The 12,468-nt window shown below is 44.0% G+C and overlaps 1 protein-coding gene across 10 annotated transcripts in view; it reads left to right on the top strand.

Annotated features, from left to right (window-relative positions):
• LOC115107031 (myotubularin-related protein 5-like) overlaps positions 1-12,252 on the top strand; it is a 72,861-nt gene extending 60,609 nt beyond the window's left edge. For 9 of the 10 annotated variants that reach the window (XM_029630365.2, XM_029630366.2, XM_029630367.2 and 6 more), the window contains 14 exons: positions 1,066-1,161; positions 1,506-1,580; positions 3,006-3,178; positions 3,308-3,484; positions 3,670-3,771; positions 3,942-4,127; positions 7,604-7,730; positions 7,954-8,084; positions 8,330-8,572; positions 8,680-8,787; positions 9,001-9,206; positions 9,304-9,391; positions 9,456-9,587; positions 9,750-12,252. In XM_029630365.2, coding sequence (XP_029486225.1) covers positions 1,066-1,161; positions 1,506-1,580; positions 3,006-3,178; positions 3,308-3,484; positions 3,670-3,771; positions 3,942-4,127; positions 7,604-7,730; positions 7,954-8,084; positions 8,330-8,572; positions 8,680-8,787; positions 9,001-9,206; positions 9,304-9,391; positions 9,456-9,587; positions 9,750-9,848 — 1,943 coding nt within the window. In that variant the 3' untranslated portion in view covers positions 9,849-12,252. The remainder of the gene's footprint in view (positions 1-1,065; positions 1,162-1,505; positions 1,581-3,005; positions 3,179-3,307; positions 3,485-3,669; positions 3,772-3,941; positions 4,128-7,603; positions 7,731-7,953; positions 8,085-8,329; positions 8,573-8,679; positions 8,788-9,000; positions 9,207-9,303; positions 9,392-9,455; positions 9,588-9,749) is intronic. The other variant, XM_029630369.2, reaches the window with a different exon arrangement.
• The last annotated feature ends 216 nt before the right edge of the window (positions 12,253-12,468 follow it).

The following is a 12,468-nucleotide window of genomic DNA, read 5'->3' on the forward strand; positions in this document are numbered from 1 at the left end:
AAGCCCAATCATCGCACACAATTTTAAATGCAATTACGTGTTAACTGTTTTGATAGCCAGCATTAAAGTGCTACTATTTTTATTTCAAGTGCTTAGGCAACTGAAGGCATGATTCAGAAGGTCACACACCACTTGAGAATGTGAGCTGGAGATGGTATTCTGAAAACATACACTTAATTGAGTGAAACTTTAATGTTTAACTTCATATTATGAGGCATGTCTTACCTTGCTTCAATGTAGCTGAGCCAAAATCTGTTCCTGTAAACGTGGAGGCATTTCTTTTGTAAAGACTTCCCAATGCCAATGAAACAAGTAGCCTAATTTTCTATTGGTTTTCAAATCAACTTTCTTTCATTTGTCCAGTAACCAAAAACACAATCCTAATCATATTAGCAATCCATGCTAGTCGTTGCATCTTTAGATCTCCCATCTTTCTACGTTTCTAATGGATATTTTTGTGTTTTCCCACTAATTGCATTATGGAACTAACATTAGCGTGTAGCCTATAACTGCCGTGTGCGCATTGCTGCGCTTATAATGTGAATAATCGTTTATCAACATTAAGCTAAACATTCTGATTTGTGCATGAGCCTCACTGCTTTTAATTTTGATGTACTGGTTGGATGAATTTGGGATCTATCGTCCCACAATTGTCCCAGTCTGTCTGGAATAGGCCATTTCTTTCTCGCACAGAACGACAAGCTGACAAATAGAATAGGTCAAATGTTCTACAATGGCGAACAGTAGATTGACATAGGCTAGTGATTTTCTTGTTCCTTATTCGTCTTGTTAGCTCAGGAAAAGTGAATGTGGACTGTTATTCTAACATCAAGTGCACTTCGGATTTTCGGAAGGACACGAGCCGTTGCATCCTTGAGTTGCATGTTCTGTTAAGTGCCTTATCATAATCAAAATTATATAGGTCTGGTACATTTCTCAAATGTTCGTTGAATTATGCTGTCGATCAAATGTCCAGCGCCACATTTTCCTAACGGAAACCCTGAAACACGTACACACTCTCTCATAAGCCAGAGTTTGTGACTCTTAGCTTGTGTCTATCTCCAGACTCGTCAGATAAGCTGAGGCAGCCTAAGATCGGAGCTCTGATGAAACAGGTGATGGGAGGCAAGGAGGATGTACCTGGAACCTTCAGCCGAGGAGGTGAGATTGTGTTTTTTTTACAGTGTTTGTATGTGGTTGTGTTACTTGCGTCAATTAGTTAATTGAAACCTCCTTTGCAAGGAATGTCTTATTTCTAGGTTTGGTTTGGGATTGTATTGTGGCTTGCCCTACAATTACATGCCAAGAAACAGTCACTGGAACGAATTGACATGCGAGTGTGTTTTAACCCAAAGAGGAATGGTGGTTATGTTACCTGAATAATAACTCCTCTCCATAGCTTATCCATATTTGGGCATGTGTGTATGTATAGCTGTGTGAAACCATATCTCCTATGGTCTATGGTGTTGGTTAACGGGCATCATCTCTGTGTCATTTGACCTCAGCTCTGGGTCAAAGGGCGAGGGTCATCTCCCTCTCTCAGCCCAGAGTTTCAGGCAAGGCCAGAAACCCCCCTGGAGGTACAGTATGCACCGACCCCTAGCTCCCCAATCTAACCAATCAGGCCTCTTAACAGTGACGTCAGTCAGTCTGTCTGCGTTGGCTGGTGCCCCTGCCTGTCGGTCCCTCTTTCCCTGTGATGTCCTTGTGTGTCTCTCTCTCTCTCGCTCTCTCAGGACTAACCTTTTGTTGTCCAATCTCTTTGTTGGCGAGATTCTCTTCTTCTTTCTAGGCATCTGTTTGCATGCTTTTCTAGTGGGCCGTCGACTCTACACACACTGCTGCAGATCGTCCTGTTTGTCCATGTTTCTGTTCTGTGTTTGATTACTACTGTGTGCTGTGAGTTGGTCTGATGACTCGTGTTTTTCCAGTGTTGTTAGGTTTGGAGCATCATTTTCACACATTGATCTATTTAGCTAAATAGGCTATCTTACTATAGTAGTTCAATTATTTATATTTTATCAGCATGGCTTTCAGTTAGTCTAGTGGTATAAAGTACAATGACTGTATGTGTCACTGCATAAATGGCTTGTGTGTGTTGATAATGTCAAACTTGGAGGGAGGATTTGAGAATGCACACTGTATGCATGTGATAACCCCCTCTAAAACCTCTACCTATATGTGATAACCCCCTCTAAAACCTCTACATGTATGTGTGTGATAACCCCCTCTAAAACCTCTACCTGTATGTGTCTGATAACCCCCTCTAAAACCTCTACATGTATGTGTCTGATAACCCCCTCTAAAACCTCTACATGTATGTGTCTGATAACCTGTGTGTGTGATGACCCCTTCTAAAACCTATACCTGTATGTGTGTGTGGGATGACCCCCGCTAAATCCTATACCTGTGTGTGTGTGTGTGTGTGTGTGATGACTCACTCTAAAACCTCTCCCTGTGTGTGTGTGTGATGACCCCCTCTAAAACCTCTACCTGTATGTGTGTGTGTTAACCCCTCTAAAACCTCTCCCTGTGTGTGTGTTAACCCCCTCTAAAACCTCTACCTGTATGTGTGTGTGTGTGATGACTCACTCTAAAACCTCTCCCTGTGTGTGTGTGTGATGACCCCCTCTAAAACCTCTACCTGTATGTGTGTGTGTTAACCCCCTCTAAAACCTCTCCCTGTGTGTGTGTTAACCCCCTCTAAAACCTCTACCTGTATGTGTGTGTGTGTGATGACTCACTCTAAAACCTCTCCCTGTGTGTGTGTGTGATGACCCCCTCTAAAACCTCTCCCTGTGTGTGTGTGTGATGACCCCCTCTAAAACCTCTCCCTGTGTGTGTGTGTGATGACCCCCTCTAAAACCTCTACCTGTATGTGTGTGTGGGATGACCCCCGCTAAAACCTATACCTGTGTATGTGTGATGACTCACTCTAAAACCTCTCCCTGTGTGTGTGTGTGATGACCCCCTCTAAAACCTCTACCTGTATGTGTGTGCTCTAGGGAAGTGGGGCAGTATCCGGGGTAGTGGGCGTCTGAGTGCCTACAACCCAGAAGTGGGGAACAGGCTGTCCAGTAAGGAGTCTCCCCAGCCCAACGGGGGCCCCAGCGAGGCCCTCTTCCTCAGACAGCAGAGGGCCTACCTCTACATCATCGGAGACAAGACACAGCTCAAGGTAACTGCCAATACACAATACTACACTGGACTGTCTACTGATTTGAATATTGATAAAGACTAAATATCTCAAGTCTTTGGAGGTGTTGGTGTCATTGAACCTTGACCCCGGTTTGTCCCATATCATCAGGGTGGTAAGCAGGACTCGTTCCAGCAGTGGGAGGTGGTGCCCATCGAGGTGTGTGATGTGCGTCAGGTGAAGAACAGCTTTAAGAAGCTGATTAAGGCCTGTGTTCCCAGCTCAGCCACCTCTGAACCCAGCATGACCTTCCACCGCTGCCTGGAGGAGTCCGAATGGATGTGCCTGGTAATGCTCTCATTCATACAGTGTGTGTGTGTGTGTGTGTGTGTTAGCATGTGCAACTGTAAAAGTGTATGTATTGTGCAAGAGGGAGACCTACGAATGCATTTTGTTTTTGTATGTTTATCCTGACTGCATAAGTTCATGTGTGTATGATTTAAGTGGTTTTGTCATGACGTGTGTGTGTCCAGCTCCACAGAGTTCTGCAGGTGTCTGTCCTGGTGGTAGAATTGTTAGACACGGGCTCGTCAGTCATGGTCAGCCTGGAGGATGGCTGGGACGTCACTACTCAGGTACAACACACGTACTCCATAAACGTACTGCTTACACACACCTCTCACAGCTAATGTAGGTCTCAACCCTGTCTCTGCCTGTGCTAACGGTCTGTCTCTTCACTCCGCTGTTTAGGTAACCTATAAATTACAGTCATCCTGTCTGACTGTCGCACCGATTCTGTCTCTAGGTGGTGTCTCTGGTCCAGCTTCTGTCAGACCCATACTACCGGACCTTCGATGGCTTCCGCCTGCTGGTGGAGAAGGAGTGGCTGTCGTTTGGCCACAGGTTCAGTCATCGCGGCGCCCAGACCCTGGCCAGCCAGAGCAGCGGCTTCACTCCTGTATTCCTGCAGTTTCTCGACTGCGTGCACCAGGTATGTACGTGTGAGTGTGCAGGTGTGACAGTAAAGTGTGTGTGTGTGTGTGTGTTTGTCTAACCGTGTCACTGGGTGTTTACATATCAGCTACTTTACCCACATCATCTGGATTCTGCTATTTATCTGTATAGGCATGTCTGAGTAAACGTGCGTGTGTTTACCTGAGTGTGACAGTGCATTTCTTTCTTATTTTCCCCGGCCAGTGACGTGGACTCGCATGTATGATGCGTTTCTGGCAGAGGGTTTCAATAGTCCTGTCTGTATTTATGATCCCAGCCTCACACTGGCTTACTCTATTTAACCCCCTGTTACTGTCAGTAGTGTTATTATTACACATACAGGGACATACATTGTGTACAAACATTAGGAATACCTTCCTAATATTGAGTTGCTCGCCCTTTTGCCCTCAGAACATCCTCAATTTAACAGGTGACACCAATAAGGGATCGTAGCTTTCACCTGGTCATTCATGGACAGAGCAGGTGTTCTTAATATTTTGTACACTCAGTGTATCTGGGTCGTTCCCATAATGAGTGCTTTTTGCGTCCCTTTGATGTTTTGTAGAAATTGTACACAAATATTGAATTTTAAAATCATATTATATTAATTGAAGTGCCCTTGAATATAGACCGAATGGGGAAAAATGAATACATTTTGTGTCCTCTGACTTGTAGGAAGATTTTTAACCCACTCAATCCCAACAACAACATTGTAAAAACACTAGTTATTTTGTTGCTTTGATAGTCATTTCTGAAGAGGATTAATTATTTAATGTGATTAATTTTAAGGAGAAGGAAGGGGAAAAAAGCCCCGTTCCTCATTTTAAGGTCAACCCTGTCACGTGAACTCTCGTTTTAATATGGGGAAACTATTCATGTATCTTTTTTTTCATTCAAAAGAACCATCTAATAATCAAATGGTAGAGTAAAGCTGGTGGGCTGGTTCTACTCTATTTGTACATTGTTTGGTGGTAACTGAGTGGGTTGAGCATAACACCATACAAAGACGGGCTAGAAATGTTTAAACAACTTATTGGTGAAGCATAGTTGACCCTCCCTGTTTCATACAACAATCTTCCATTTCCCCTGGATGAATTCACTATAGTAATTTTAGTTAACCTCGATGGGGATTTAAATATTTTATTTTAAGTTGAACATGTGCTCTTTATAACAATGTTAAAATTAGGTGAAATAAAATGATTGTTTTTTTCTTCGTTTGTCTCTCTCTGCCTAGACTGTCTTTAAATAACTGTTACAAAGCTCAGCCAAGAACTATTAACCTGGATCAAATATTTCCTGAATGTAATCAGATGAGTACGCTATGTCCGACCATCCTGTTTTATGGATGTGCTAGAACAGATTATTTAAAGGTTTTAACATGTCTTCCTCCTTTCCCATTCATCCAAACATTTGTTTGAGAGAGTGCAGAGTCTGCTGACTGGCCGTTTCTCATTTGGGTGAAAGTCTGTCCTAAGTGGTCCAGGAGCGTGTCAATTTTGAAGGGTAGGCAAATGGAAGAATTTCCTCCCCTCCTCGAAAGCCACCTTTCATCGAGGATAGTTATCCAGTGCTTTCGCATTTTGTTACGTTAGACTAAAATTGTCCCAAAATTATTTTATTTAATGACTGAGGAGCAGGCTGTTTGATATGGGCACCTTTTCATCCAAGCTACTCAATGCAGCCATAAAAAGTTAAGGAGCACGGTTAGCCGGGTTTCAGAGGACGCATGACTCCACCTTTGCCTCTCCTGAGCCTATTGGGGAGTTGCAGTGATGAGACGAGATCAAATTTTGAGAGAAGGAGGGGGGCAAAAAAATATTACTTGATTTGAGTCCACCTGTGGTAAATTCAATTGATTGGACATGATTTGGAAAGGCATACACCTGTCTATATAAGGTCCCACAGTTAACAGTGCATGTCAGAGCAAAAACCAAGCCATGAGTTCGAAAGAATTGTCCGTGGAGTTCTGAGACAGGATTGTGTCGAGGCACAGATCTGAGGTACCAAAAAATGTCTGCAGCATTGAAGGACCCCAAGAACACAGTGGTCTCCGTCATTCTTAAATGGAAGAAGTTTGAGCTTGCCGCCCGGAGAGCTTGGAGCTTAGAGCTTGCCGCCCAGCAATCGGGGGAGAAGGGCCTTGGTCAGGGAGGTGACCAAGAACCCAATAGTCACTCTGACAGAGCTCCAGAATTCCTCAGATGGGAGAATCTTCCAGAAGGACAACCATTTCTGCAGCACTCCACCAAGCAGACCTTTATGGTAGAGTAGCCAGATGGAAGCCACTCCTCAGTAAAAGGCACATGACAGCCATCTTGGAGTTTGCCAAAAGGCACCTAAAGACTCTCAGACCATGAAACAAGATTCTTTGGTCTGATGAAACCAAGATGGAACTCTTTTTTGAGGAAACCTGGCACCATCCCTACGGTGAAGCATGGTGGTGGCAGATGGTTTTTAGTGGCAGGGACTGTGAGACTAGTCAGGATAGAGGGAAAGATGAACAGAGCATAGTACAGAGATCCTTGTTGAAAACCTGCTCTAGAGCGCTCAGGACCTCAGACTGTGGTGAAGGTTCACCTTCCAACAGGACAACAACCCAAAACTCACAGCCAAGACACGCAGGAGTGGCTTTGGGACAAGTTTCTGAATGTCCTTGAGTCGCTCAGGCAGAGCCCAGACTTGAACCCGATCGAACATCTCTGGAGAGACCTGAAAATAGATGTGCAGCAACGCTCCCCATCCAACCTGACAGAGCTTGAGAGGATCAGCAGTGAAGAATGGGAGAAACTTCCCAAATACAGGTGTGCCAAGCTTGTAGCATCATAGCCAAGAAGAATCGAGGCTGTAATCGCTGCCAAAGGTGCTTCAATGAAGTAAAGGGTTTGAATACTTGTTTAATGTGGTATTTCAGTGTAAAATGTGTAATACTTTTGCAAAAATGTCTAAACAGTTTTTACTTCATCATTATGGGGTATAGTGGGTAGATTGAGAAAAACAATTTAATACATTTTAGAATAAGGCTGTAACGTAACATCTGGAAAAAGTTAAGGGGTATGAATACTTTCCAAATGTACTGTATGTATCCTATCGGAGTTCTTCGTGGAAGAGTTTTGAAATCTGCCACACCCCATTTGAATCAGCTTTTGTTTTTTCGTAGGAGAAAAGCATATACACGTTTAAAAACAATATGCTACTTTTATCTATAAAATTTCTTGCACAACTAGCTACATTTTGTTTTATCACGTCATTTATCACATTCGCCTGTTGACGCGGGAGAGGAGAGTCTAAGCTCGTTTTCCTTCTCCTCGCCGCCTCTCCTCGATTACCTTAGAAAAAGTTCAAAAGGAGGTGAAAGAGGACACAGGAGTTGAGCAAATCCAGTTGAGAAAAGGCCCGTGAATGTTTGACGATCAGGAAGCAGTAAACAGAGGAAGGGCAACTGACGTGTTACCTTAAATCCTGTCCCCCCTGCAGATCCACCTGCAGTTCCCCATGGAGTTTGAGTTCAGTCAGTACTACCTGAAGTTCCTGGCCTACCACTACGTGTCCAACCGCTTCAGAACCTTCCTGCTCGACTCGGACTACGAACGCATTGAGCTCGGTGAGCCTTTTCTCCGTTCTACAGATAAGGGCTCGAGTTTTCCCCTTATCAGATGGCCTTTCTCTAGATTTAGGTTACATGGTTAGGAGAAACTCCAGACCCCATAGATACTATCTGAATTCTTATAAGTAGGTTATTTCTGTACACTTTTGGGTGTTTAAGTGTAACTTGTATGCCAGTTGAGTGTGATCAGTGAGTTGATGAACCTTCCGTTTGTGTTAAGGGGTTCTGTACGAGGAGAAGGGGGAGAGGAAGAACCCGCAGGTGTGTAAGTCAGTGTGGGATTACATCGACCGGCTCAACAAGAAAACACCTATGTTCTTCAACTACATGTTCTCACCAGAGGATGAGGAGGTGAGTGAGCCTGGAACTCTACTTGGTTGCGTTAGACTGCCCCCTGGTGGGGAAGTTTACTGAAAATTAAAGTGGATTTGATCAATTTTCTAATCAAGTGGAGGTTTAGTTTTACGATCTTAGACTTAAGATGTACTAGACGATCTTGTAGTTATTACATGCACTTTTTGTGGTAACAAAAATAAATCCATGTGGTCATTTACTAGCTAAATCCCTCTGTGTTTTTACTATTTTCTTTTCCCCAGGTGTTGCGGCCGTACAGCTTCATCTCCAACCTGAAGGTGTGGGACTTCTACACAGAGGAGACGCTGTCTGAGGGCCCGTCTTACGACTGGGAGCTGGTGCAGAGGGGCCGGCAGGAGAGGCTGGCTGAGGAGGTACCTGACAAACCAGACACCACCACCCCCAAGTCCCAGCGACGCATCGTCTGGCCCTGCTACGACAGCCGCAGCAGAGTGGTACCCGACGCCATCACCAAACTGCTGCAGGTTAGTGGCGATTACTTACACATTACGTACCATCAGTATACTGCAGTAGTCCCTGTATAACCCTAACTTGTTGTATAAATTCTTATGCACGAATCTGACTGTCCTAGGACCTGCAGAGTCTGGAGGCAGAGTTGGGGCTGCCACCAGAGAAATGGAAGGACACCTGGGACAAGATCAAGGCCAACCAACGGGCCGAGGCCAAGCTGGAGAACAGGGTGAGAAACGCTTGACAACCAGAAGCTAACCTAGGGTTTCACTGGCTATTAGGATGCCATCCTTCTAACAAACTTACACTTAGACTTTTTGAAGATAACTTCTTGTAGATTTATAGTAATGTGTTCTACTGACCTCTTGTGGCAACTATGTGTTTTATTGAATATATTAGCCCCGTGTTTTCTTGCTCATCCTCCGTTCTCTCGCTCTTTCAGCCGTCTTTCAACAGCTCCTTGCTGATGTCGTCCAATCTGAGTCACCAGCGGCGGTCTCAGGGGGTGTACCTTCCGGAGAGTGGAGTGGGCTCCTCCATTAACCTGGCCATGGACCGTGAGACCAGCACCACCTCCACCCCTGTGGCTGGGCGCCCCAGCACCAGCACCTTATACAGCCAGTTCCAGAGCACGGAGAGTGAGAACAGGTCTGTACCCCCACTCTTATCACTGCCCCAGCAACACATTACCCCTCAGTGTGTTACAAAAGTGGCTGACTGGGTTCCTTCTACCTTTGACTCCCAGGAGTTTTGAGGGCATCCTGTTTAAGAAAGGTGCATTGCTGAAGCCATGGAAACCCCGCTGGTTTGTGCTGGACAAGACCAAACATCAGGTAAGAGGAAGGAGGTGGACTGATGATGGACTGATGGTGATGATAATGATTTCTCTCTGTCTAGCTGAGATACTATGAGACCAGGCAGGACAAGGAGTGTAAGGGGGTGATTGAGCTGGCGGAGGTGGAGTCCGTCATTCCAGGCACGCCCACCATGGGAGCGCCCAAAAACATAGAGGAGAAAGCCTTCTTCGATGTGAGTTACCAGAGCCCTCAGGGTGATGTTTTTTATGTGTGTATTGTGACATGTTATGATCAGCGAATGTGTTTGCTAAATGACTCAAATGTAAAAAGGAAATCTACACGGTAACATAACGGTCAAACAGTCTTAACCTCTCTCGTTCTCTTTCTACGGCAGCTCAAGACGACCAAACGAGTGTATAACTTCTGTGCGCAGGACAGCCCCAACGCACAGCTGTGGATGGACAGTATTCAGAGCTGCCTCTCTGATGCCTAGGCTCCACCATAACAGGAACTATCCAACCAGGAACCAATGAGCAATGCAGAGGCACCCGATGGATATCTCTGCTGGCCAATCACAGGAGTTCCTCTCCAGAAGGAGGCGGGATTGAGACCGAGTCCTTTCCACAGTTGAGCGCCGTTGAACTGATGTCACGTTTCAGTGTTTTTGTTATAAAACATTTTAAGAAAACCGAAATGAAAGTAAGAAGTCTCCGAATGACCACTCGCTTTTGTCTCACCGTGTTGCTGGCTGCAGCCTGTCACCTTGGTAGTACAACCACTCTTTGCGCTGGATGTCTATGCAAAATGAAACAAGCATGATGTAGTTTGTTGTGTGAGCTTGAAGATGGACAGTTTCTCAGTAATCTGAGGCCTCCAGCATGTTCCAGCATGCAGATGTAGCCAGAATCTCCCCAGAGACTACAACTCCCATTCCTCCACACACCAGGGAGGAAGTAATGATGAACTAAATTATCCAGCCCAGCCATGTCCTGTTGACCATGAAAACAGGAAGTGAATTATTTAACAGAACACAGAATTGGCCCCAACTGATGCAGGACAGTCGTCATGGTCACCTGCTAGCTGACGTTGAAGCCTCCCGTTTCCCTGTCACTGCCTGATGTAGCCGAGTCTTACCCGTGAGGAGTTGGACACTCACAGATCCCCTCTAAGATGTCTCTTATTCCCCAGACACACCACCAAGGGAGCCCTCTCGACGGTTTATGAAGAATTTCTATTTTTTACAGCTGATCTGTTACATTTTTGGGTCAGTGAGAGATCAGTCCTCCTAGTTATCACACCCAGAGCAGTTGATATGCTGTTATTAGCCCTCGTGATCAAACCAGGAGAATGGCGGACAGGGAGTCTGTCTGCAGAACAATATTAGTGTTTACACAAGAAGCTATGGGCTGTACTTCTCCCTCTATATTTCTTATCAAAAACAAATAAAAACCACTATTACAGTTGAATGTTAAGGGATGCTGAAGGAACAGGAGGGATATATTTTTGTGAAGATTAATTTATGCACAAAATGATAAAACAAAAAGGTGGATGGGGCCTGTGGGCAGAGCAGAGGGATTATGGGATGGATGACTAGTCTGTTTACTACATGGCACAGTGCTGAGACTGGATCTGACTAACATGAGACTTCCTGGATACGACCCCCCCCCCCTCTGTTGCTATGGTCAGGTTTAATGTTGGACAAATGGTATTTCAGTTATACAAGTGCCAGTGGATTTTAACATGTGACAAGTATTAGACAGTTGGATTGGAATGTGCTCTAAACAACCTATTTTGTTTTCCGGTAATATAGTTCTTAACCAGAGAGGAGCGTTAGGTGTTCAAGGCACTTAGAATAATTCAAATCCCCAACTATAATTACGCAGCCAATTAATAGCATTGAAAGTCTCAAAAGCATGTGTCCGAGGATAAGATATCACTCTCTGTGCACCTACTCAGCCTTTGTTTGGTGATCTGTGAGTCACAGCTTGGCTTCTGAACAACTGCATCTACGTGAACAGAAATACTTCAGCGAGTCCCAACTTTCTCGCCGCTGCTCTTCTGTCTAAACCAGTGTTTTTAGCTAGAGCCTGTTACATTCTATTCTTAAGCCTGTACATAGGAGTCAATGTCTGTTAGAGCCTTGTAGAGAAAATATGTTTAGCTGGAATTTGTGAGATTGCAATTAAGTCAATTGTTAGTTTTTTTTATGCTACAGAGCAGTATCGGTTAGCCCTCATTTTGAGCCCCCAAGTTATGAAAACAGACGCACACACATTGCCGTGTAAAATATGGTTATACTGCTGTCATGTTGAACATAAAATTTGAATTGTAGATTTGTGTCTAACTCCTTTTGTATATACTACTCAGATTTGTATGTAACGTTTATGGTAGTAATTTATTTAACTTTGTCTCCTCGGTAAGAAAAGCACCACTTATTTTTAAAATTAGGAATCCAATGTGCCATTTGTTTATTTCTGTGTTTACGTGACTAATGCTACTACTTTTTGGAAAATGTGTTGTATAAGTAAACCCTCAATGTCTTTCTTTTTTTTTTTTTACATTGTCCTTCCATGAGCAAGAACTAGCCTCCCTAGTTAAGGTGGGTTTTCTGGAATGGAGTTACGGAATCTCATTAAGTTGCTTACCTGCACAGGTGGGGTGTTTAACATGTCACCCACCCACCTCAACACACACTTAAAGGCCAGCTCATCCCATTTTCTACAGTCTACTAATCTCTCCTGATTTGGTTAGATTATATCCACAACAATCAGATCAGTACAATATAACCTTATTTATTTGTTTAAATTTTTTTTCTCTAATTTGAAGTTTCCTTCTGAGCTGGGTCTGTCAATCATGTAATATATTTTTTAGAATTAAAACAAAAACAATGTGGGTTTGTCCTTTTTTTTCTGTCGCAAGTTCTTATTTAGTCCAAGATTGTAACAACTGTTAATGTCTCTGATGATTTATGAAGCTCTCAATTTTAGAGCTACATGAGTTCAGCACCAGCCAGGTAAAACCAACCTCATTCCCTGGTTATGTTAGACACAGCACCAGTATGAAGGTGGATGTGATGGTTAAATAGATATGACGGATCTAATTATGTTTCCATG

This window comes from Oncorhynchus nerka, linkage group LG23 (genome assembly GCF_034236695.1).
Source record: "Oncorhynchus nerka isolate Pitt River linkage group LG23, Oner_Uvic_2.0, whole genome shotgun sequence".
Lineage (NCBI taxonomy): Eukaryota > Metazoa > Chordata > Actinopteri > Salmoniformes > Salmonidae > Oncorhynchus > Oncorhynchus nerka.